Below are 27,880 nucleotides of genomic sequence, written 5' to 3' on the forward strand. Positions count from 1 at the left end.
ACAGTGTACAACCCAGCTTTCCCGTATACCCTATATACCCCCGATCCACGTTCCAAAGGTGTTCCCCCCCACCTCCACCCCAGAAACTAATTTGAATACACTGTAAGTCCCCTAACAATAGAATTGGGGTTACATACACCCTCAATTCTTGCTACTAGTATATAGTGCCATTTTCTGAATGGGAATTCAAAGAATATATTGGGGTTACATATACCCTCAATTCTTGCTACTGGTATATAGTGCCATTTTCTGATTGGGAATTCAAAGAATATATTGGGGCTACTTACACCCTCAATTCTTGCTACTGCCATATAGTGCCAGTTACTGACTGGGAATTCAAAGAATATATTGGGGTTACATATACCCTCAATTCTTGCTACTGCCATATAGTGCCAGGGTCTGACTGTAAATTCAAAATAGATATTGGGGCTTGCCTTTCATACCACCCTCAATTCCTTCTATTGGCATATAGTGTCAGGGTCTGACTGGTTATAGAAAATAGATATTGGGGCTTTCAGACCATCCTTAATTCTTGCTATTGGCAGATAGTGCCACTTTCTGACTGTTAATTCCCAAAATATATTGGGGCCTTCATACAACCCTCAATTGTTGCTATAGGCATATAGTGCCAGTTTTGGAGTGTGAATTTCCCTAATATATTGGGGGCTGCATCCCCCCCTTAAGTTGTTTATATTCGCATAAACACCCAGGTTCTGAGTGTTAATCCCACCCAATAAATTGGGGCCTGCATACACCCTCAATTTATTGGTATTGGCATATACACCCAGGTTCTGAGTGTGTTTAAGCAAGGAAAGCATATTAAAATGCGCAAGGCTCCCGGGAAAGGACGAGGCCATGGGCGAGGTCGGGGGAATGGTTCTGGGCAGCAAGTTAGCGGTGAAGCCACAGGGTGTCCCGTGCCTACTCCTGTGGGGCAGCAAGCATTGCGCCGCTCCACAGTGCCAGGGTTGCTTGCCACATTAATTAAGCTGCAGGGTACAAACCCTAGTAGGCCCGAGAACCAGGAACAGGTCTTGCAATGGCTTTCGGATAACGCTTACAGCACATTGTCCACCAGCCAGTCAGCCTCTGCCTCCTCTCCTCCTCTTACCCAACAGTCTTGTCCTCCTTCCTCCCAAAATTCCCAATCTTCCCAGAACAATAACCCCAACTGTCCCTGCTCCCCAGAGCTGTTCTCCCTTCCTTTGACTGTACCGCAACCTGCTCCTCCATTTCACGATTCCATGGACCTAACAGACGAGTATCTGTGTCCAGATGCTCAAACACTGGTTCGATTTGGTGGTGGATGACCAGCAACCCACCCTCATCAACGACGATGAGACGCAGTTGCCGCCAGGGCAGCCAATTGACATGCGCATTGTGCAGGAGGAGGAGATGAGACAGGAGTTGGAAGAGGAGGTGGTGGATGATGAGGACACTGACCCGACCTGGACAGGGGGGATGTCAAGCGGGGAAAGTAGTGTGGATGTTGAGGCAGGTGCAGCACCAAAAAGGGTAGCTAGAGGCAGAGGTCAGCAGCTTATGCGAAGCCAGGCCACACCCGGAATCTCCCAAGATGTTCCAGTTCGTACCCAGCCCCGGAAAACTCCCACCTCGAGTGCACGTTTCTCGAAGGTGTGGAGTTTTTTCAAGGAATGTGCCGAGGACAGATATAGTGTTGTCTGCACAATTTGCCTCTCGAAATTGAGTAGGGGCTCTGAGAAGAGCAACCTGTCAACCACTTCAATGCGCCATCATTTGGAATCCAAGCACTGGAATCAGTGGCAGGCAGCAACGGCAGGACAAACGTCGCCCGCCGTTCACGCCACTGTCTCTGCCTCTGCCACTGCTCACAGTGCTGGCGATGCACTCCAGAGGACAAGCCAGGACACCACTTCATCTGCCTCCGCCACTTTGTTGACTTCTCCCTCATCCTCCCCTGTTCCTGTCTTATCTCCTTCTCCTGCACCATCAAAGGCACCATCAGGCGCTTCTTTACAACAACCCACCATCTCTCAGACATTGGAGCGGCGGCAGAAATACACCACTAACCACCCACACGCGCAAGCGTTGAACGCCAACATCGCTAAACTGCTGGCCCAGGAGATGTTGGCGTTCCGGCTTGTTGAAACTCCCGCCTTCCTAGACCTGATGGCAACTGCGGCACCTCGCTATGCCGTCCCTAGCCGTCACTACTTCTCCCGGTGTGCCGTCCCCGCCTTGCACCAGCACGTGTCACTCAACATCAGGCGGGCCCTTAGTTCCGCGCTTTGCACAAAGGTCCACTTGACCACCGACGCGTGGACAAGTGCATGCGGACAGGGACGCTACATTTCACTGACGGCACACTGGGTGAATGTGGTTGAGGCTGGGACTGCTTCCCAAACTGGCCCGGTGTACCTCGTCTCCCCGCCTAACATTCCTGGCAGGGACACGGGAAGAACACCCTCCTCCTCCTCCTCCACCGCCTCCTCCTCCGCTGTTAGATTGACCCCAGCTACGAGTTGGAAACGTTGCAGCACTGGCGTTGGTAGACGTCAGCAGGCCGTGCTGAAGCTGATCAGCTTGGGGGACAGACAGCACACTGCCTCCGAGGTGAGGGATGCCCTCTTCGATGAGACGGCAATATGGTTTGAGCTGCTGCACCTGGGCCCAGGCATGGTCGTTTGTGATAACGGCCGGAACCTGGTAGCAGCTCTGGAGCTTGCCGGACTCCAACATGTTCCATGCCTGGCCCACGTCTTCAACCTAGTGGTGCAACGTTTCCTAAAGAGCTACCCAAATGTTCCGGAGCTACTGGTGAAAGTGCGGCGCATGTGCGCCCACTTTCACAAGTCGACAGTAGCCGTTGCTAGCTTAAAATCTCTCCAGCAACGCCTGCATGTGCCACAACACCGGCTTTTGTGCGACGTCCCCACACGCTGGAACTCAACGTTTCAGATGTTGAGTACAGTGGTTGAGCAGCAGAGACCTTTGATGGAATACCAGCTACAAAACCCTAGGGTGCCACAAAGTCAGCTGCCTCAGTTTCTCATCCATGAGTGGCCATGGATGAGAGACCTTTGTGACATCCTACGGGTGTTTGAGGAGTCCACAAGGAGGGTGAACTCTGAAGATGCGATGGTGAGCCTTACAATCCCGCTCTTGTGTGTGCTAAGAGAATCCCTGATTGACATCAGTGATAACTCAGATCACACAGAGGAGTCAGGGATCGCATCCGATCCGTCACAGCTGGAGAGTAGGTCCACACATCTGTCTGCTTCATCGCGTTTAATGGAGGAAGAGGAGGAGGAGGAGGAAGAGCTGTCCGATGATGTGATGGTGATACAGGAGGCTTCCGGGCAACTTCGAATCATCCCATTGTTGCAGCGCGGATGGGTAGAAAGGGAGGATGAGGAAGAAATGGAGATTGAACTTTCCAGTGGGGCCAGAGGAGTCATGCCAACTAACACTGTAGCAGACATGGCTGAGTTCATGTTGGGGTGCTTTACAACTGACAAGCGTATTGTCAAAATCAAGGAGGACAACCAGTACTGGATCTTTGCTATCCTTGACCCCCGGTATAAAAACAACATCTCCTCTTTTATTCCGGTAGAGGGGAGGGCCAATCGCATCAATGCTTGCCACAAGCAATTGGTGCAGAATATGATGGAGATGTTTCCAGCATGTGAAGTTGGCGGCAGGGAGGGCAGTTCCTCCAGTAGGCGACCAAGTGCTCACCGGTCCACACAAACAAGGGGCACACTGTCTAAGGTTCTAAGGTCTGGGACACCTTGATTGGCACCCCCTCGCCAAAGTACCGCCACTGAGGGTCCTAGTGTCACCAGGCGTGAGAAGTATAGGCGCATGTTGCGGGAATACCTTTCCGACCACAGCCCTGTCCTCTCCGATCCCTCTGTGCCCTACACGTATTGGGTGTCGAAGTTGGACCTGTGGCTTGAACTTGCCCTATATGCCTTGGAGGTGCTGTCCTGTCCTGCCGCCAGCATCCTATCTGAGAGGGTGTTCAGTGCAGCCGGTGGCATCATCACTGACAATCGCACCCGTCTGTCAGCTGAGAGTGCCGACCGACTCACTTTGATAAAAATGAACCACCACTGGATAGAGCCTTCATTTTCGTGCCCACCTGTGTAAAGCACCCCAACATGAAACTCCAAACTCTCCAATTCCTCCGCATCCTCATACTCATCCACCATAAGCGTTGCACAATTCTGCTACTACTAGGCTCCCTCCACCCTGACTTCTAACAACTCTGCTGGTTAGAGGCTCCCTCCACCCTGATTTCCCTACACTCTGCTGGTTAGAGGCTCCCTCCACCCTGATTTCCCTACACTCTGCTGGTTAGAGGCTCCCTCCACCGTGATTTCCCACAACTCTGCTGGTTAGAGTCTCTTTTCACCCTGATTTCCCACAACTCTGCTGGTTAGAGGCTCCCTCCACCCTGATTTCCCACAACTCTGCTGGTTAGAGGCTCCCTACACCCTGATTTCCCACAACTCTGCTGGTTAGAGGCTCCCTCCACCCTGATTTCCAACAACTCTGCTGGTTAGAGGCTCCCTCCACCCTGATTTCCCACAACTCTGCTGGTTAGAGGCTCCCTCCACCCTGATTTCCCACAACTCTGCTGGTTAGAGGCTCCCTCCACCCTGATTTCCCTACACTCTGCTGGTTAGAGGCTCCTTCCACCCTGATTTCCAACAACTCTGCTGGTTAGAGGCTCCCTCCACCCTGAGTTCACACAACTCTTCTGGTTAGAGGCTCCTTCCACCATGAATTTCCCCAAACTGTGCTGGTTAGAGGCTCCCTCCACCATGAATTTCCCCAAACTGGGCTGGTTAGAGGCTCCTTCCACCATGAATTTTCCCAAACTATGCTCAACTCACTACAAGGGCCAAATTCACTGCTGGTGACAAGCTCTCCTCACTCCAAGGAGTACACATGTTTCAAGGTGTTTTTCCACTGTCTGAGAGGTGGTATTGAGTGTGTAAAATGTGTAGTTGTTAGGCTGTGATGTTGGGGTAATAGAGGGTCTTTGGTGTGTTAGATGCCTGGTACCGGGACCGATAGCGCTTTACACCGGGCACAGATCGGGAAAGCCGATAGTGCGCTGAATTCAGAGCACTGTTAGCTTTCCAGCATTATATAAAACTGCCTGTGCCCAATCTGATGAAAGGTCCTCTTTAAGACAACTTGCAGCTTACTGTGAATTTGCAGATATAGACAAGGAAATTCTGATGCAAATCATACAAGGATGTGTGTCATCTAAGTTAAGGAGACAAGCACTCAGAGATGCCACCATGACTTTAGCAAAGCTACTGGACATTGCACGTATTCATGATGCAGCAGAGAATCAAGCTAAACTTATAGAGAACACAGACTGTATACCAGAGCAGCCATCTTCTGTAGCAAAGCTCACTCAGAAGCCACATGTGCCTCACACACAGGCTGCAGCCTGCTACAACTGTGGAGGTCCTTATCCTCATCAGAAACCATGCCCAGCAAAGGGAGTAACTTGTCATAACTGTGGGAAACAAAATCACTTTGCAAAAGTCTGCAGATCAAAATCACAAATCTTCTGCATGCAGAAGATGAAAAGCTGTCAGACCAGGTCCAGCCGTGAGCGTTTTATGCTCTCCACCGCGAAACCGTTTTTTTAAAATCGGACACAGAGTACTGCATGTCTGACTCTGTAGTCCGATTTAAAAAAAACCTGGTTTCGCGGCAGTGAGCATAAAATGCTCACCGCCACTCACGGCCGGACATCTTTCAAACCCATTCAAATGAATGAGTATGAAAGAGTCCTGCAGGTTTCCGTCTCCTGCCTCTGTTTTGTGCAGGAAACGGAAACCTGTACAACGGAGACCGGGTGCAGATGTGAACGAGCCCTTACAGATCTCTCTTTACCAACTTCACTAATGGCACGTTCCATGGCAAGTTTATGGGCTCAAGTATCTATTCTGGATACTTGTAATGCTGCTTTCTGGAGCTCTTTTCTCTACCTTCATCAAGCATTATCACCTGGACATCCAATCTGAGGGTCAAGCAGTGCTTAATATGGTTTCCAAATGATGATTCTCCTCCCACTCCCCTTATGAGTCCTAAGGCAGCACAGCATATCCTCCCATCATGTTATACTATTAATTATGCTAAATAACTTTCATTAGTGGACTGTTCCTGGGGGGAATTAATGGCGGGGATACAGACCCTACTGTGCTGCCTTCAGATTCAATGAAAGTAAAATTCCAGGTAAACCTAATTTTCTCTACACAATTCCATGTGCTTGCTAGGTATGGAATGAACAGGTGATCTGTATGGCTCAGTGAAATAGACATATATTTCACCTATACAGGCATGTGGTGAATTCCCTGTGCTTTGTAAATGTGGAATGAAAGGTTATATGTGTAGGTAATAGTTGACTGAACACATATTCCACATACACATATACACAGACATGTAGTAGTTCTCTGTGAGTTGTAGTAATAGAATGAACAGATACCATGTGTAGTTTATTGTGAAATGAACAGATAACTCTGTTCCCATACCTGGGAAGTACACAGAATTTACTACATGACTCTATCTGCAATTTGTGACTATTTCCCAATAAATGATATATATAACCTGTTCATTCCATATTTAGGAATCAGAGGGAATTTACTACATGGCTGTATATGTAAATTATGTATTGATTCCACAGCAGATGACACATATAACCTGCTCATTCCATACCTATGAAGCACAGGGAAGTGACTATATGTTTGTAGATGTGGAATGTGAGTTCATTCCAGTAGAAACTATATGTATAACCTCTTCACAAGAAACTCATTATACTCGTCTTAATAATTATAGCAAGTTATAACATTGTTCATTCTTTTTCTTCATGATTTGTAGTATGTCCCCTTTTAACCCCTACACACCACAGGCATTTTTCAACCCACACACCCCCTCCAAACCCCATAACTTTATTTTTCCGCTCTCAGCCATATGAGGGATTGTTTCTGGGACAAATTCTTCTTCATGATACTACCATTAACATTCTGTAGAATGTACTAGAAAGTTGAAAAAAAAAAAATCAGAATGGGGTAGATTTGAAGAAAAAGTGCATTTGTACAATTTTCTTATGGGGTTCGTTTTTACAGCGTTCACTGTGCAGCCAAAATGACTTGGCACCTGTATTCTATGTTTAGGTATGATTCCAAAGATATCTAATTCATATGGCATTATTTACATTTTAATCCGTGCCAATTTTTTTTTTCCCTTAAAGGGGCTCTATCAGCAAAATCATGCTGATAGAGCCCCACATATGCGTGCATAGCCTTTAAAAAGGCTATTCAGGCACCGTAAAAGTTACGGAGGAGGACGGGACCGGAGGACATCGGAGGAAGAAGAGGGGGGGATGAAGATGAATGCCCGCCCAGCATACACGATCCGTAAGTAGAGCGCATTCTTTTTTGGGTTATTATTTTAAAACGGGGGTGTGTGTGTGTGTGTGTGTGTGTAGTTTAATATAACTTTTACGGTGCCTGAATAGCCTTTTTAAAGGCTATGCACGCATATATCAGCCTCCAACCAGAAACACAGAGACCCCAACAACAGAGAGTCGAGGGAAGCCTACAACAAATTATGCAAGCAATACAAGGGCACCATCAGAGAGAAGAAACAGAGGTACCTCTCCCACAAAATAGAGCAACTAGAGGACTCCCTCCAGGACAGCTCATTCTGGGAGACCTGGCACCACATGGGCACAAAGCCCAAGAAAAACTCTCTCCACATCCAAAATGGCAATATCTGGCTCAACTACTTCAGAGGTCTCTACAAAAACATCCCAGAAGAAGAACTAACTCCAGAACAGCAACAGATAATCACCAAACTGAGGGACATGGAGAAAGTCATCAAAGACTTCCAGAACCCTCTGGACTCGCCAATTGTTAAATATTATATATTTACAATATTCTCTAGCAGACATGGGGTTAACACTCTACTGACATCATAGTCTTATATTCTTGGAACATGGGTGCGGTTAGAGTACACTATTTTAGAAATCTCCTTACATAGCTACAAGATGGAAGGTAACACCCACTCTCATGAATATAAATGAGTAAGAAATACACATGTCTGGGTCTGTCTTTGGGAAGACCAGGGGAAGACCAGGAGGTCTGTCTTTGGGAACACCAGGGTGGGTGGTCCAGGCAGATGGACATCCATGAACGTCGTAACCAGCCCAAGTCCACCAACCAGATGACAAGCATGAACAAGCTGTAACTACAAGATATCCAGATGATTTAACTTCTCTGAAGATGTAAGCTATTGACAATTGACTGATATTTGTGTTATTTGGACATTTTCCCTGTTCCTGTGTTTTCCTTCAAGATATTAATAAACCTCTACACTGATTTATAACAAGCTGACTTCTTCCTATCGTGGACAAGGCCAGGTCCGGATATTTAACAGTGGACACAAGTCTCACCGGCAAATACAAGATATTTAACAGTGGCGAGCCAAGCACGGTCGTTTTTTTCCTGTTTTTCTCGTTCCGTTCACTTGCAATTAAGGGGGAGGAGAGGAGTATTTTGCAAGTTGTATGAATTGCAAGATTCAGGAAGACTTCGAAAAGAAACCTATATTGGTGAGATACAGATGACTGTTGCACGTGTTATATGATACGGAAGCCTGTGTGAGGAAAGCCTGTGAGGAAACACAGAAGGACCACAAGTGCCAGACGTACTGAGACGTTCTGATGACAGGGACCAGCTGTTCCAAGGACAAGCTAAAGCTTTCTACAGTGGTGAGTAAATATTTTACTTTTAAAGTATGGAAAAATTAGAGTCATTGTCTAAAAAGTGTAACTTTGAGTATAAAGTTTTGTCTAGTGACAATTTAGCGAGTATATGGCAAGATTTATATACACAATGTGAGCAGGCAAATTCTAAGATTGAAAATAGAATTTGTTCTACAAAAGAGAAGCAGGTATTTAGGAATATAGCTTCTTTGGTAAAGATTTTTAATGACGTGGTAACAGAAAAGAAATTAAGTAATAGTATGCATAAATCTGTTCAGACAGATGAGAAATCTCAATATGTTGATAAAGAGCACCATGTGGCAGTAATGGCCATAGATGGTGAGGAACAAATGATACAAGAAACTAAATTGAAATTAAAATCTCAGGAATATTTGATGAATCTGAGTAAAGCCATTCCCACATATGATGTAAAGATCCATGTGTGTAGAAACTCAGAAATTTTTGAAAGCCATGCAGAGAAATTTGATCTAAATATTGAACAGAGAAATAAACTGTTTAAATTATGGCTTCCTATTGATTTTACAGAACGTTTGTCTGCAAAAATGTCTTATGATAACGAGTCAAATGAATGGTTAAAAGACAGTGATGTGGATAGATTAAAGAAACTAATCTGGTGCACTAGAGGTGACAGCATGCCAACACCTGATATACTGAATGAGATAAAGATTGGCAGAAAAGAATGTACATATGCATTCATGTCTAAATTTGAAAGGACATACAAAACTGTCATTCAAAAGGTGAACTCTTCATCTATGGTGAAAAGTTTTGTTAAAAAGTTCAAATTCTTGGATGCAGTCACCCTTGCCAGTGCCTCAGATAAGAAGACTTTATTTGAAGCTGCTAGTTTATTGGACATGGCCAGAAGACATCAGAAACATATGTCAAATGTAAACCGAGTATGTCCAAAGCAAAAAGCAAAGCCTATTAAGAGACATCTGTCAAATCAGGTTAAAATGTCCCCTATTTATAGGAGGGAAAGTGACAAAATCTATGAGAAACGTAGGAAATTACATGTTGCATATAAACCATATGCCATGCAAGAAAATCCACAAATTGAAATTCCATTATTAACTGAAATTAAAGAATTGCAGCCAGCCAAATCTATTGAGTATCTGCAAAAGAATGTATCTGGGAATGTACCAGTTGTCTCCAAAATGTCAGATCTTCCCAGTAACCAAGAGGAATTTGAGCTACCTAATATTTTTAGGAAAAGGGCAAGCTTGGCATTCTCTAATGACCTGGTGGAGTTATTGTGGGATGTGATTGACAGGAAGGTCAGGGGTCGAGTTTAAAAGTATCTCTGAAGGAATGACTGTCTATTGAGATTTACTTACGTACTATTTGGCTATGTAAAGAGAAATCCCTTTTATATGAGGAGAAGTCCAATGATCAGGTATAATCCACATTATTATGTGATGATGTTCATAAATAATCCTAATTATGCTATTGTGAATAATACTATGGATCATATCATTATATATATATTTACACACAGGAGGAGAGCCTGATGTGTGGTGAAGACTTTTTGTCATAGCCCACTCTCTGGAAGCAGGGAGAGGAGGAACATGTTATGTACAATATATGAATATATGACATGTATATGAATATATGTACAATATATGAATATGATCAAATAGTATTAGGAATCCATAAAGTTATTAAACTGTCCATTGGTTAAAATCATTATTGTATTAATTAGTTTTTTTGCTAACGTTTATCTATTTTTTTCTCTTCAGATATAGATATATGGAAAAATGGATCAGTTCAATCAGTGATGTCCATTCATTCATCATTCATTCCTTCTAGCCAAAAGAATGCATGGAGTGTCTAACTATTAATGAGTAAACAAATTAACATGGTGTGACTAATAACAATGCATGATAAAGTGGTATAAGTTATAACTTACCTTAAGCATGTTTTTCAATAGTTTCATGTAAAGTCCATGTTTTTAGAATTTTCAAGTTATAATCCATTGTGTATGAAGGCATGCAACTAGGCATGGAGCTCTTACTTATTGTGAATTAAGTGTTCGTTCATGTGGTCAGTTGATTGACAGCAACACACTGTGACCTGTGACCCTGATGGGCTGGTCAGTATAAGTGTTATGTGTGTTATGTGTCCACTGGTGTATACAACAGATCTGTGACATCACAAATAGGCCTAAGAAAATCAGGATGCATCCAACAAGGAAAAAAGGAAAATATATCCAACAAAGAGACGTCTATTTTCTTTCTATTTTCTATTTCTTTCTATTTTCTATTTCTATTTTCTTTTTCTATTTCTTTCTATTTTTTATCTTATATGATCCTCTATATTAAACTGGGAAATTAGCAAATATATTTGAAATCCATTTAAAGGAACCTCATATGTTTATACCTACAGGAAAACCAAGTGTTTAAGTCACATGAGCTGAGGAAAGGTGACAGATGCACTAGGGTGAAGGTTATTTTAGTTTGTGAATATTTTGTAGCAAAAGAAGAAGCTTTTGACTAAGATATTGATAGCTCTTCAATATATTTGTTCAAACCTGACAAACAATAAAGGTTTATTGGGGTAATTGGATCATGGGATAATAAATATATTAGTTATGGTGGAAAATCTAGTTAGCTATAGCCAGTATTGATTTATTGTATTATTATTGATTATGTATTCTTACATGTACACACACACTTGCATACACTTACACACATCAACATCTACAAACATTGGGAAAACAAACATTGGGAAAACAAACATTGGGAAAACATAAGTGTCTTATATGCAAATGAGATAAGCTAATCATCTTCATGAAAGGAGAAGTATAATATCATCAAAGGATATGGGATATCAAGAGAGATAGTCTCTGGTTTATTCTTCAAACTTCTGATTATAGGATGTGACATATTTTGAAATGTTTATGTTTTGTATACTTATTTCATATGTATGGTGTTCACATACAGCCAGTACACAAGAATATATACAGTTAAGTTTAAGACAGAGACAAGAGTGTGTTGGCACAAGTGTTGTCTCTATTCTTGGTATTGGAGGTATCTGAAAGGTTAAAAAAGGACACAGGAGTCTGTGAAGAGACGAGGTGTTAAGAGGAAACTTTAGTCACATAAGTTTTTATGAATAAAGGGTTAATATTGTGTCTCAGATAAAGAACACAATGATATTTAATAAAGTAATGTTCAAAATAAAATTATTTCTTATTAAAAAAGGTAAATAAAGTGACTAAACTTTAGGAAAATGTATGATTAAGTATGATAACACATTCATATAGGAACATATGTTTAGTATAATTGGTGAAAAGTTCTAACTAAAGAATAAATATAGTGATTGTCTATAGAATGGTAATTAATAATCACATTATATGTCAAAGTCATGTTGCAATTTGTCATCACAAGTAAAGTACACATATATATTCATGCATATAGATATAAAGATATATGTTGATATATGATGTTTACATAGATAATTGTATCCAAAGTACTATTATCTGATTATCTGATAGTTTGATAAATGTATTGAATATCAATATTTTACAAGTCAAATATAAATATTGATACAATATAAAGAGAAGTATGATATATAAATGAATGGTATGGTACACTGTGATATTATAGTTTAGTAAATTGCCTAATTTGGCTTGGTTATTAGGGAAGGAAAACTTATCTTCAATCAAGTCCAAGATTATGATAAAGTTTGATATCAAATGTTAATAAAAAGACTTTAACAGTTACAAGAAGAAGATGTGCGGGAAAAGACAAAATCTGAAGGTATGATGCTATATGCTTAAGCTTATGCCAAGGACTGTGTTTGAAAATTATTACTGGAGTTTGGAACCTTTGATCAGCTGATGATTGGACAGATATAAAGACGTCCTCATCAATGTTTGGTGGAATCCTTTCTATTTCAAGACTTCAAGTTGTTTGGTGAGCAAAAGGGTTGTGAATGATAAAACCCGAACACAGATATTGTGTATCCATGAGACTGAGATTCCAGGACTGAACCTTACTGACAAGCAGCAGGGATGATGTCAGAATTCACACTTGCCTTGCTTTTGCAGTATTGCTCCAGAAGTGTCACATTGTTGTTCTACAGTGACAGGTGGTCAAGGGAATTACAGAAGGAAAAACTCCACTACAGTCTATGTTTTGGTAAAGTGAAACATAACATATGGACTTTGTTGATAATATGAACTTTAATGGACAATGTTATAATATCTGCACAACACGGAGGAAATCTAAAGGACTTTAAGTCAAGAACTACATTTGTGGTAATAAGCCTTCTATTATGATGGAAGAAGAGATGACCAGAAGACCAGACGATGAAAGAAGAGCCTTCATCAGGTGTAGGTTAGATAGTGGATCAAATTGTTTTCATCTTTGATCACAGTTTACCATAACATACCATAATATTTATTAATGACAAAATTTATTGCAAATTGATGAAATTATTGTTATATGGACAATTAATGAAAATTAAGTTCCAGTATTCAGCAAAGAAGAAAGAAGATATAATCTAATTGTATGAATATTGTTGTATGGTATATCTTGAGAGTTCAAACAGATATTTCACTCTCAAAAGGGGGAAATGTTAAATATTATATATTTACAATATTCTCTAGCAGACATGGGGTTAACACTCTACTGACATCATAGTCTTATATTCTTGGAACATGGGTGCGGTTAGAGTACACTATTTTAGAAATCTCCTTACATAGCTACAAGATGGAAGGTAACACCCACTCTCATGAATATAAATGAGTAAGAAATACACATGTCTGGGTCTGTCTTTGGGAAGACCAGGGGAAGACCAGGAGGTCTGTCTTTGGGAACACCAGGGTGGGTGGTCCAGGCAGATGGACATCCATGAACGTCGTAACCAGCCCAAGTCCACCAACCAGATGACAAGCATGAACAAGCTGTAACTACAAGATATCCAGATGATTTAACTTCTCTGAAGATGTAAGCTATTGACAATTGACTGATATTTGTGTTATTTGGACATTTTCCCTGTTCCTGTGTTTTCCTTCAAGATATTAATAAACCTCTACACTGATTTATAACAAGCTGACTTCTTCCTATCGTGGACAAGGCCAGGTCCGGATATTTAACAGTGGACACAAGTCTCACCGGCAAATACAAGATATTTAACACCAATCACCATAAAAGATATACAGGAAAGAATTGTCCTGCTGAAAGGCAAAAAGGCCAGTGGCCCTGACGGCATCCTACCAGAGATGATCAAATACAGCTCTCCAGCAATACACGCGGCACTGGCAAAGCTATTCACCCTCGTGCTCAATGCTGGACACTTCCCCGAAGACTGGAACAAAGGGCTCATAACCCCCATCTACAAGAATGGGGACCAATATGACCCCAACAAATACAGAGGGATCTGCGTCAGAAGCATGCTGGGGAAACTGTTCAACAGCATCATCAATAACAGAATCCTCACCTTTCTCACACAACACGGGGTCCTCAGCAAGAGCCAAGCAGGGTTCATGCCAAACCACCGCACCACAGACCATATCTACACCCTGCACAGCCTCATCAAGAAGCACGTCCACAACACCAGAAGAGGCAAGATATTCGCCTGCTTCGTGGACTTTAAGAAGGCGTTTGATTCAGTATGGCACCCAGGCCTACTCCTGAAACTCTTAGAGAGTGGAATAGGAGGAAGAACGTATGACGTCATCAAGAGCTCCTACACCGGAAACCAGTGCAGTGTGAAGGTGAATGGGAAAAGGACAGCATACTTCCAACAGGCCCGAGGGGTCAGACAAGGCTGTAGCCTGAGCCCAACGCTCTTCAACATCTATATCAATGAACTGGCTACAGCCCTGGAGACCTCACCAATCCCAGGCCTCACCCTGAACAATCGAGAGGTGAAGTTCCTGCTATACGCTGATGACCTCCTACTCCTGGCCCCCACCGAGAAAGACCTCCAAGAAAGCCTGTCAGTGCTGGAAAAATTCAGCACCACATGGGCCCTACCCATCAACCAGAAGAAGACCAAAGTCATGGTATTCCAGAAGAAGGGCCACAATAAAGCCTCCACCACCCCACAATTCACACTGAACGGCTCCACACTGGAGAAAACCAACAGCTACACCTACCTGGGGCTGGAGCTCAGCCAATCAGGAAGCTTCAAAGCAGCAATAGAAACCCTGAAAGCAAAAGCCTGCAGAACCTTCTACACCATCAGAAGACAACTGTACCACCTCAAACCACTGGTGAGGGTCTGGCTGAAGATATTTGACGCAGTCATCTCCCCGATCCTTCTCTATGGCAGCGAGCTTTGGGGCCCAGCCACCTACCCAGACCAGACAAAGTGGGATTCCAGCCCAACAGAGAACTTCCACTTGGAGTTCTGCAAATACCTGCTCCATGTCCATCGCAACACCACCAACATGGCCTGCATGGCCTGCAGAGCTAGGCAGACTCCCCCTATGGCTCACCATACAGAAGAGGGCGCTAGCTTTCCAGGCACACATCCATGGGAGCAAGCCTGACTCCTACCACCACCAAGCATGGCTAAGCCACCTGAGCAAACCAGACACTCACCAACCAAACAACAGCCAACCACCAAACCAAAAACACCAACAGATGATAACCAAGGCCGAAATAAAGGCGACCACAGAGGCAAACAGAGAGCGGTACATTGAAGAATGGAGAAATGAAATAAATAACTCCAAGAAACTCACCGTGTACCAATCCCTACAAAGGGACTACACCATGGCCACCTACCTGGAGAGAATACGCCACCCCAAGCACAGACAGACCCTGAGCCGGTACAGACTGAGCGCCCACAACCTAGAGATAGAGACGGGGCGATACAGGCAGACGTACAAGCCACGGGAGAAGAGACTGTGCCAGCACTGTGACCAGGGGGTCCTAGAAGACGAGACCCACTTCCTGCTACACTGCACCAAATACTCAGCTGTGAGGGCCGTCTACTACCAAAGACTCTCTGCCCACATCCCAGACTTCATATCTGCAGATGAGAAGAGGAAACTCTACATCCTACTGGGAGAAGAAGAGGCCACTGTGGAGATCGCTGCCCAATACGTGTCCAGCTGTCACCAAATAAGAGGAAGATGAGACTCCACGGACTGTTATATTTATCCCAAAACACCCGCCCCACCCCACCCCACCTCCCCATATAGAAGTCACCAATGAAGAGGAAGATGAGACTCCACGGACTGTTATACCCCAAACCAACCGCCCCGCCCCACCCCACCTCCCCATATAACGGTCACCAACGAAGAGGAAGATGAGACTCCATGGACTGTTATACCCCAAACCACCCACACCACCCCCACCACCCACCCGAGTCCAACTCCCCCCCCCCCCCACTCTACTAGCTTTGGCAATGCCAAATATCTATTCGGACGTGCCAATAAAGCTTTTTGATTTGATTTGATTTTGATTTGATAGAGCCCCTTTAAAGTTGTCATATTCTGACACCAGTAACTTTTTTTTTTGATACTTCCATGTACAACAGACCTGGGCAAAGCCTGGTCCCCGGGCCATATCCGGCCCTCTGACTGATTCAGACCGTCCCGCTCAGCTTGACTAGGTAGGCGTGTCTAGGGGCGTGTCTTAGTGCCGGCAGAAGATGGAGACATGTGGAGTGTGTCATAAGGTACTGAGAGATGTAAGGTGAAATGCAGGGGGGAGAGAGTGTGTGTGTGTGTCTGTATGTGTGTCTATATGTGTGTGTATGTCTGTCTGTATGTGTGTGTCTATATGTGTCGGTCTGTGTGTCTATATGTGTCTGTCTGTATGTGTCCATATGTGTGTGTGTGTATGTGTGTCTATATATGTCTGTCTGTATGTGTGTGTCTGTGTGTGTCTATATGTGTCTGTCTGTCTACTGTATATGTGTCTGTCTATATGTGTCTGTGTGTGTGTGTGTCAGTAACCTAGGGGCAGAGATAGAAGGGGAATGTTATACTAGGGCAGAGATGGCAGATGGAGGGGGGAACATGAAACTGGGGGTGATATGGAGGGTGGTCATGAAATGGGGAAAAAAAGGGGGATATGAAACTGAGGGAGAAAAGGAGGGGGACATGAAACTGGGAGTAGATGAAGAGGGCACTTAAATTGGGGGGACATTAAACTGGGGACAACTGGAGGGGGCATTAAACCGTGGAGGAAGCTGTAGGGGGACCTGTCTGCCTCTAGTTGCCCCCAGTTTAATGTCACCCTCCAGCTACCCCTACGGTTTAATGTCTGCTTCCAGCTTCCCGATTTTAATGTCCCCCTCTAGTTTCCCCCAGTTTCATGTCCCGCTCCAGCTGTCAATTTATTGCCCCCCTCCAACTACCCCCACTGTTTAATGTCCCCCTCCAGTTGCTCCAGTTTCGTGTCCCCTCTAGTTTCCACCAGTTTATACTGCGGCACCAGGAGAGGGACTTAATACTGTGGGGCAGTTGGAAGGGAACATTATAATGTGGGGGCATATAATGTACAGGTGACTGTAGGAGGATTATACTTTGTGGGGGCACATGGAAAGATGATTGGGAATGGGCGGAGTCAACGTAGAAGTGGGTGGAGCTAAATTTGCCGTGGCACGGCCCTCTAGCATAGTTTCAATTTCTTATGCGGCCCCATGGGAAAATTAATTGCCCGCCCCTGATGTACAGGGATGTTTAAGGCATCTTTTTTTGCGGGACCAAGTGTATTTTTTAGTTATACCCTTTTGGCGAATTGCTATTGCTTTGATCACTTTTATTGAAATTTTTAGCAGAGGCAAAACAGTGGAAAAAAAACCCCGGCAGTTTGGCACTTTTGACTTTTTTTTTCCCACTACAGCATTTACCATACAGGAAAAATATTTTTATAGATTTGTACAGCGGCTGTTTTTAGACTCAGGGATACCTAATGTGTTTCACAGTATTTAAGTACTTTTATGTGTTCTAGGGAAAGGGGGTGATTTGAATTTTTTTTTTCATTCATTAGACCCCCCCAGGTGTCTTGAACCCCAAGGGGTCTGATCACTAATGCATTGAAAAAAAAAATACAGCAGTTCTAATGTAGGCTGCAATAGAAAGTACTGAATGACAGGCTGGGGAGCCTTCACAAGCTTTGAGATGCACACTAAAAGAAAAAAAAGGCCCAATGAGGAAAATGATGTCCTCATCTATCTATTCTAGAAGAACCTCACCTAACAACAATAACTACAATAACTGAAAGAAAAACCCTTCTCCTACTGGGAGTTAAATTAATGGTGTGCTGTCATAGGCTTCAGGAAAACTGAGAAGAGCGATTCTGATTTTAGTGTAAAAGGACCTTTTTTTTTTTTTTTTTTTTTTTTTTTTGATAACACAGCCTTTAGCCCCTTCCCGCCGATGGCACTTTTTGACTTCCTGACCAAGCTCAATTTTTCAAAACCGACATGTGTCACTTTATGTGGCAATAACTTTGGAACGCTTTAACTTACCAAAGTGATTTTGAGATTGTTTTTTCATAACACATTATACTTCATGTTAGTGGTAAATTTTGGTTGATATGTTTTGTGTTTAATTCTGAAAAAATAGGAAATTTGGTGGAAATTTTTAAAAATATGCATTTTATAAAGTTTGAAATGATGTACATTACATACAGATAGTCAGACCGCCAAAATTATATCATAAATCTCATGTCCCGGATCTCTGCTTTATGTCAGCATCAAACTTTAGGCGCCCTTTTAATTTTTACGGACATTATAAGGTTTACAAGTGAAACAACAATATTCAAAATTTTCAAGAAATTTCCAAAACCCATTTTTTAAGGGACTAATCCAGTTATGAAGGCGTTTTGAAAGACCCCTGTATTAGAAACCCCCATAAGTCACCCCATTTTCAAAACTGCACCCCTTAAATAAGCCAAAACAACATATACCTAGTAATTTAACCCTATAAGTGCTTAACAGGAATTAATACAAAATGGAGGTGAAATTTTCAAATTTGATTTTATTTTACTAATATTTTCATTTAGCCCTAGAATTTGCACATTCACAAGGGGTTAAAGGAGAAAACGCATCCCACAATTTGTTAGGCAAGTTCTCCCGACTACCACAGTACCCCACTTGTGGGTGTAAACTAATATATAGACGCACAGCGAGACGCAAAAGGGAAGGCGCGCCAAGGAGCTTTTAGAGGGCAGATCTGGCTGTTATCAGTTTCAGGAACCATGTCGCATTTACAAAGCCCTTGAGGTGTCAAAACAGTGGAAACCTCTAGAAAGTGACCCCATTTTGAAAACCGTTCCCCTCAAAGAATTTATCAAGTGATGTAGTTTGCATTAGTAACCCCGAAGTGAATGTGTAAGCTGTGCGGAGTAAATTGGGCACACCAAATCCCATTCTATTTTCCCACTAGCTCCTATGACATGGACGGGGAAGAGGGGCATTCTGGGGGGTCAGCGCTGGTGTATTATCTCTCATAAGCTCTAAATATGGGGTGTCCCTTGAAAACGCCTGCACATCTTATACATATCCTTCTAGTAGCAGCCACTTATGTCCTAATGATTTGGCGACTTTTGGGGGTTTTGTCTTCACATTGTACAAGGTAGATTTTTATTTTTATTTTCTGGCAATGTGGCCATATGAGGGCTTGTTGTTTGCGGTATTAGATGAGCTTTTCAATGCCACCATTTTGGGGCCTGTAACTTATTGACTACATTTTATTAACTCTTTCTGGGTGGGATGTAAAAGAAAACATCAATTCTGACATTGCTTTTTAGCATTTTTTTTCCCGTGCAGCGTACAGCATAAGTAACATGTTACCTTTATTCTGCGGGTCGGTACGGTTACGGCGATACCTCATTTATATTATTTTTTAATGCGTTGCTATTTGTGCAGAATGAAATTCAATTTAGGGAAAAAAAATCAATTATTTTTGCATCGCCATCTTCTGAAAGGCATAACGTTTTTATTTTTCACTAGACAGAGCTGGTTGAGGGCTTATTTTTTGCGGGAAGACCTCTTCTTTTTATTGGTACCATTTTGGTTTTCATCTGACCATTTGATTACTTTTTATTGAACATTTTGTAAGGGAAAGGTGGTGAATAATCATTATTTTGTGCGGTTTTTACGCCGTTCGCCGTTCGGGTTAAATAATGTTTTAATTTTGTTGTTCCGGTTATTACGGACGCGGTGATACCAAATATGTAATGTTTTTTTCTATTTTTCTTTATTTTACATAATAAAACATTTTATATGGGGAAAAAGGGATTTTTGGGTCTTTATTTATTTCTATTTTATTTTAAACTTATTTAAACTTTTTTATTTTTACTTTTTTCAAACTTTTTTTTTCTGTCCCCATGGGGGATTGAAGCAGTGATCGGCTGATCACTGCTTCACTACACATACGCTGCAATACACGTGTTACACGTGTATTGCAGAGTAGAGGAAGCTGTCAGCCTGTGTAGACGCACAGGCTGACAGCTTCCTTTTTAGGCAGGATTAACCAGGTAGTGAAGGGGGTAAGTGATGGGGCAGACCCTGGGCTGTCCCCTACGAACACCGGCACCCCCCGAAACCGGCGCGGGGGGTGCCGATCGCCGCCATTTTCAAACGAAACCCCGGAGGTGCCGGCGGTCATGTTGACCGCCGGTATATCAGGGGTTAACACCCGCAATCGGACCCGGTTCCGACCGCGGGTGTTACAGAGCAATGTCAGCCGTAACATACGGCTGTCACCCGCAGCGCATGGTGCGCACACAGTTTCTGTGTGCGCACCATGCATCCGCCGTAATAGTACTGCGGTTTGCGGGAAGCCCTTCCCAGCAGCGCCGTACTATTAGAATCCCTTCCAAATTTATTGCAGGAATTCCATCCCTGCACAACTTTCTAACATTAAAATCTATTTCAATAATTGTAGATTTGGTTTATCACTAATGTGTTCAGTAACAGTGGTGACAGCTCAGTATGCTTGGGACAGGTGGTACATCCCCTTTTAAGGTGCATGAGGTATTTCACAAGTACAGCATATAAGTGGTGTGAGAAGGTGACAGGCAGTGCTGGAGTCACACTATATCTCCCCCAGGTTTTTAACTTCTGTGTGGTCCAGGGGGGGTCTTGAGTAGGTCTCAGGTCCAGGTGCGAGTCCTTGGCTCATTAATGAGCCAGAAAGGCTGCAGATCCTGCACTCCAGTACAGGGTTGGGGGGTTTGTAGTACTAACATGCTAAGCTGGGCTATTCCTTAGTACTGCTAACACGCTCAGCTGGGCTATTACACTAAGGAATAGCCGAGCGTGTCAGTAGTACTAAGGAATAGCCAGCTGAGTGTGTAGGAGATGTAGAAGAGCTGGCAGATATGCAGCAGACTAACACACTCAGCCTGGCTATTCCTTAGTACTACTAACACGCTCAGATCGGCTATTACACTAAGGAATAGCCTAAGCATACAGTTAAATCTCTCCCTGTTGGGGAGTTTATTAGAATAAAAAGATCCTTACAGAATCTGAAGTGTACCAGAGTTGTTTAAAACAGGCCAGAATTAGGTTCATGGAACGGGGTTATCCCAATTGGACATTGGATAGGGCTGCAGCCATAGTGTCAAAAAGAGACAGGAAGAGTCTTTTAACACAGACCAGCAAAAAGGATGAGATTGGCAAGAAGGATAGATCAAATATCTATTTCTCAACTAGGTTTAACAATAATTTCAAAGAGATTACTAACATCATCTCGAGGAATTTACCTATACTCAATCAAGATCCCATCTTAAATAAATTAATGAAATCTGGCTGCAACTTCATTGCCAAACGAGGCAAAAGCCTGGGCAATGTATTATCTCCCAGTCTCTTTACTGAGAAATCCTCTGAAGGTGATACTACTTGGTTGCACCTCAGAGCATTTTTCAAATGCGGATTGAGTCGTTGTGGTGTTTGCAAATACGTTAATAAGAGTGCAACTTTTCATGAATCCAGTAGGAGAAAGTCATTTTCAATCAGGACTTTTATGAATTGTTGCACCAGTCATGTCGTGTATGTTATCACATGCACTAGTTGTGATAAAGACTATGTAGGCAGCACCACAAGACCAATCAAGGTCAGAATTGCAGAACATGTCCAGAGCATTAACAGTAGGACTACAACCAAATCAACTGGCATATCACAACATTTTCTACAGGAACATGGGGGTGTCCTGTCTTCGTTCTCTTTCAAAGCTATAGAATTTATTCCCAAACCAACATGAGGTGGAGATAGGGAACATCTCCTTAGAATAGCTGAGGCAAGATGGATCCTCAAATTGGGCACAAGACAACCCACTGGCCTTAACAAACGAAATTATCTGGCTTATATTTATTAAACACAATCAGTTGTTTTGTTTTGTTTTGATCTATTATGAATTGGTTGTATTTTTTATTATTGGTTGAACTTTTTTTCCAGATCGGAGTTAACTGTTATTATCCTGTATGTTCAATACTTGGGATGAGTTCCGTTCTCTTCTGGTCGACAACATCTATCACTCTTCATCACGTATAGGACCAATTTCTGACTATAATATCTATGATATTAAATATGGCCCGTTGATAATTTTGTTGTCATTAAGATTACACAAATAATGTGAGTTGATTATTTGCCGTTCGGGACAAACTGGAGCCTTTTCATACTGACCTGGTAGAGTTTCGTACTTGATCCGTCTGTTTGAGGATGTGCCGGATGATTCTTGGGTCTTTGCAGGAGTCTCTTCTCCATTCTGTGATTCTCGTTTGTAGCTCTTCGGTTCCCGTATATGTGCTGGGTGTTCTCAGGATGAGATTTGCCATGTGGGGCCTTCGCGCATTGCGCAGTTTAGCCCTGTGATGTAATTGTGGCCATCTTTATTGTGGGCAAGGAAGTAGTAAAGTGGAGGTACGTATTTCAGGAATATCGCGTATGCACATAATCGAGAGTTTGGTGCCTGAGGTGGGATTTCATATTGCACGGATCCACCTTGGAATTTAGGTAACCCGAGAAGCACTGAGTGGATAGATGTGATATATTTTTTCATGTTATGTTTATCATATGCGTTTATGATGCGTTATCTTTTGATTTTTTCATATTTTGATGTGTTATTTTTTGACTTTCTCATATTTTAAATTTCTCAACAATCATGTAATTGACATATCTAGGTTGTCATAGGTTTGCAGTAAAGTAATCGTCATGGTCAGTTTACTGCAATTTTTGGGATTGACGACAAAGACAACCATTACTTATATATCTGGATAGGCTAAATATTGTGAGTAGTTGATACACTCTGGTTTCATGGGTTCCTGGTCGAATTACTGTCATGTTCGTGGTGTCATTGACAAGTATCAGAATCATTAGATGCTCTTTACGTGAGGTATCCTCCATGTGTTTATTTAATTTCTCTTTTGTGTTTTATGTATATGTTCATTTAATCAATGTTATTATGTTCATGTGATGTTGCACTATTTAAGGAGGGTTGGGTACTAGTGTACGTTCAGGCTATGACTAAGACACGCATGTGTTGAAAAGCGTCAGCCGACGTCACTTGTTTCTTGGGGTGCGGGGGTAGGGAGCACCTCTAGTCGTATGGACTTATTTTTTTAAATTGAAAAATAAAGATTTTCTATTTTATTCAACGTGGATGCTGGATTCATATATTTTCGTACTAAGGAATAGCCAAGCTGAGCTAGTCGTGTTAGTACAGGAGGAGTAGCTGGAGGGATGGTTGGGTGTAGTGCAGAGCTCTTTCACCTCCGGTGTCTGGAGTAGCCGGGCTAACCACACGGGCTCTGCTATATCTCACTATAGAAAGGCATTGACCAGCGTTGATTGGCCAGTGTACGGGCGTTCGGCCAAGCAACACTGGCCAATGCATTCCTATGGGAAAAAGTCAGCTTGCGCATATCGCAAGCTGACAGGGATCCCAACAAGATAGAGCCCCAAAGAGCTGGGTGAGTAACATTCCCCCCTAAAGAAAGGTAATCCTAGATAACCCTGCCTGTAGATCTGTCCCTGTCTCACATTCATATAGTTCACAGTCCCAAATTAGTCGAATGGTAATTCCACCATTCATCTAAATTGGAGGTTATCTGTTTCCGGCCGCCAATTCCTTTTTCCGATTTTTTTTTACTGCCTACATTGTTGTAGTTCCTGTCCCACCTCCCCTGCGCTGTTATTGGTGCAAAGAACGCGCCAGGGAAGGTGGGAGGGGAATCAAATTTTTAGTGAGTTTGCCACATGGTGTACGATTGGAATCGAACACCTCGAACGGCCTAATATTCGATCGAATATCAATTTGATCGAGCGCCGTTCGCTCATCTCTATTCATTATAATTGTAAATAAAATAATTATTCACACACAAAAATAGAAGAAATAACACAGAGGCGATAAAGAAAGTTAATGTGAAGTTTATTCTATGTATTTTATTCTATCTATTTTTATATGTGCTGGTTACCTCCCATCACTCACGAAGAGCGTACAGCAACACTCAGGGCAGGAAAAACCCCCAGTGGAGGAAACCTGCAGGGAAACCATGGCCACTGTATTGCCCCTCCTCAGGGCATACTAAGGAAGGCGACCGCTAGAGCATGTATCAGTGTATATGTGTATGTGTGTATGCATGTGTGTGATGATTGTGTGTATGTGCAGTGACTGTGTATAGTGATGTAACGAGTGCGTGTGTGTGACCATGGAGGATACTTCTCTCCTTGCTTTAGGTCTTCATCCATCCTGTGCTGTTCTTCTCTTTGGACGTGTCCATCGTGTCTTCTTAGTTCTTCTTCTTCTTCTTCTTGGTCTGGTTGCTGTACATTTAAGTGGAAATGATAGGAGGAAAACTTTAGTAACACATTTATTATAGAATAGAAGCAGAGCAAAGTTACCAAGATCTTCTACATCAACTTCTTATTGAAAAGGTATTTCAGGTTCTACAATATGCCATAACAGTCCCATAGAAGTGGCTCCAACCCCTGACCTCCTTGGCCAGAAGAAGATGCAAAGGAACTGTTTGTTATTTTTATTCACCCCCTTGGGGCTGCACTTATTATATTCTGGGGTTTGAGATGACCCCAGATATAATAATAGCACTTTTGGAAAAGAAGGGGGGAGGGGCGAACCTCACAAATATTTGTGGAAACAAATCTAGTGAGGTTCGCCCACCTGTGTTCATGGCTCTGTTCACCAAACTGATCTGCTTTTTAATTATTCATATTTGTATCTATATTTACTATAAAAAAAAATAGATCCATTGAACAGATCTGCTGAATGGACAGCAGAAACGTCATGTGAATGGCCCCTGACTTGAAGTTCTCTTCCACACAATGGATACACTTACCAGAGATGATTATAGCTGATGTTCCGGGTTCCTCCTCTGCGTCTGTCTGATGATGAGTGTTTTCTGCCTCTTCTTCCTTGCTCGAATCTACAATGGGGTTACAAAGAGAGCAGGTTGGAAGGGTGGTCCATGGGCCTCTTATGCTGAATTCTCTAAAATCCCTCCTGAACCAGCGTATAGCCAGGCTGTGATGGTCTTCTCTCTGTCTCTTCCATGCCCAGTGGTCGGGGTCTTGTGCCATGATCTAGAATTTAACATAATCTAGAATTATTAGAATCATCACAAGCTTTAGTTCAAAGTTTATATCTTTCTGTTTTATGCTACACACCAGATCGCAGGTTTCCTTTTCTACCCAAGCTCTGAAGTCCATCTTGATGAGCATTTGGTTACGAAGGTGAAGCAGCTGGTTCCTCTTCATCTTCAATGTCCATCCAGGGGTCCAGGCGTAGATCTCCCGTTGAAATTCCAGATCCTCTTCAAACTGGTTGGCTAAAAACCTGGAAAAAAATAAAAAGTAGGGCAAAGAAATTATAGAACGTGTAAAAAAAAAAAGATAATGAGGAGAGCTGTTGTCTTGTAGTGTATAAATGACATGTTAATAGCAGAGTGTTGTAGCTGACTGTATCTATGGTTGTGCAATTAATGGCTGTTATAAGCCCATAAAGGGAATTTGACGACTGTCTTCTCTGAAACACATACCATAGGTACAGATTGGGCTAATAATAATAGAAACTTACAGAGAAGGAAAGAAATACTGGCGATATTCCTCTACACGCAGTTTGGCTCTTCTGAAGTAGATCAGGACCATCGCCAGGAGATACTAATGGGATAAAAGGAGAGTTAGAAGTTTGTCATAGATTTCCTAATACATAATAGTATGCAGTACAGATATATGAGATCAGTATATTCTTGTGTATACTGATATCTAGTTACAACCTGACTGCCGCATAGATTAGGGTTATATTTCTTTGTATAGCATCTACTACTGATATCAGGTCATAGTTTGCAGAGCTCAGGAATATTTTCTATTCTTTCCCTCTATATAATAATACCTTGTCCGAGATCTTCAGACATCTGTCCCTGTGTAGAAATAACTTGATGTCCTCGTCGTCTATCAAAGTAACAAAAATAAGATAATCGGTTAATGTATTTTATCAATACCTTCTGATATGTTGAGAACACCTTTATATCTACAGCAAAGTAACAAACTGCTTTATCATTGTGTATACTTTTACTGATACAATGTATTCTATATACTATACTATATTCTGTATATAACTATACTAAATCTCCATAATATAACACATTGTAATAATACTGTGTTTCCCGGAAAATAAGACAGTGTCTTATATTAAATTCTCATCCTAAATATAGGACCTGTCTTATTTTCGAGGGAACGTCATATTATGGTGCGACTGCCGGTCATGCCGGCACTTCCTTAGCAGAGTGCCGGCATGACTGCTGGTTGTAGGTAGTTTAGGGGAGGGGCGGCGGAGGTATCGTACTTACCTTCCCCATCTTTGTAGCAGCGCTGGTGCTGCTATTCGTCCCGGCAGCGGAAATGGTGGGCAGGGCTAAGCGAGGCTTCCAGCGGTTGCGACAGAGAGCCTCCCTCATGGGCATTGCAGCTGGCTGGATACTGTGCACTGTGGTCCTTGTGCACAGGAAAGCCAGCTGCTGCCTCTGCCTCTTGGATGAGCTGGGAGAGTGAACTCCCCGCAGCATATGCACAACAGGTAACTCCTAGCTCATCCTACAGCAGCCAGAACAATGGATACAACAGCAGAGGCAGCCTGTGCATACCTGTGCACACTGAACAGTGTTCGGCCGGCTGCAATGATTTCTGAGTATGCCTTATTTTCGGGAGGTACCTTATATTAGGCAATTCAACAAAAAAAATCCATGCCTTACTTTCGGGGGGGGGGGGGGGGGGTCCTATTTTCAGGGAAACATGGTAATAATCTTAATAAATAAACATAATAAACTCCACAGCAGTTCTGTAGAGCGAACAGTAACTTAGCTGAAGGACAGTGGGGAAATTTATTATAGAGGACCTTTCATGTTCTCAGAGATGTGCGGTATTACATACTGCAAGAAAGCCGAAAGTGAGCTAAATAGGTAGTGACGTATGCTCCGCCCCCCTGACAGTATAAGGCTATAGACGTTAAATGACAGATGCAAGTGGAGCCCTCTATGTCTGGTGTCTGTCTGTATTCCCTCAACGTAAAAAACATGACAGAAGAAAAAGTCATGTATGCAGGAGTTTCCCTTCGGTTACAAAAGTAAACAACCATCAAACAGTATCCACCATTTTGTTTATATGAGTGTCAATGGGAAGAGACACAGACTAAGGGGCTCTGTCTGCATCCCTTACTCTACCAGCAATAGGAAAATGTTTGTTCTCGTACAGTGTTAGCCAGTGGGTAGGAAATATAAAAAAACAAAAAACTAGATAGTCTTCAGTAGTTGATACCTTTTTAATGGCTAACTAATAATGATGACAGATTACAACGTTTCGGAACTCTAGGCCTAGAGTTGTAATCTGTCATCATTATTAGTTAGCCATTAAAAAGGTATCAACTACTGAAGACTATCTAGTTTTTTTGTTTTTTTATATTTTCTACCAGCAATAAACATTGGCAATGGTTGTGTGAACCCACCCTTAGTGTTAGCCTGTGAAAAGGCTGGCACTAAACCCTCAGTTATTACACTGATACACAACGCTATCAGGGGTGTATCTTAAGAAAAGGGCAGGCATTGGAGAAGCCGTGGCCTGGTATGCGAAGGGTAATAAACTGTGGCCCTTCCCACCCTGCTACTT

General features: G+C 42.7%; 1 protein-coding gene across 1 annotated transcript in view; it reads right to left on the minus strand.

The window, feature by feature from the left end:
- Positions 1–26,682, minus strand: part of LOC142201165 (speedy protein 1-A-like) — a 33,538-nt gene extending 6,856 nt beyond the window's left edge. The window contains exons 1-4 of the mRNA XM_075271992.1: positions 26,569–26,682; positions 25,797–25,879; positions 25,388–25,556; positions 25,060–25,303 (exon numbers count right to left, since the gene is read on the minus strand). Of these exons, the coding sequence (XP_075128093.1) occupies positions 25,060–25,303; positions 25,388–25,556; positions 25,797–25,879; positions 26,569–26,682 (610 nt within the window). The remainder of the gene's footprint in view (positions 1–25,059; positions 25,304–25,387; positions 25,557–25,796; positions 25,880–26,568) is intronic.
- Between the last annotated feature and the right edge of the window lie 1,198 nt (positions 26,683–27,880).

Source organism: Leptodactylus fuscus, chromosome 4, assembly GCF_031893055.1.
Source record: "Leptodactylus fuscus isolate aLepFus1 chromosome 4, aLepFus1.hap2, whole genome shotgun sequence".
NCBI lineage: Eukaryota > Metazoa > Chordata > Amphibia > Anura > Leptodactylidae > Leptodactylus > Leptodactylus fuscus.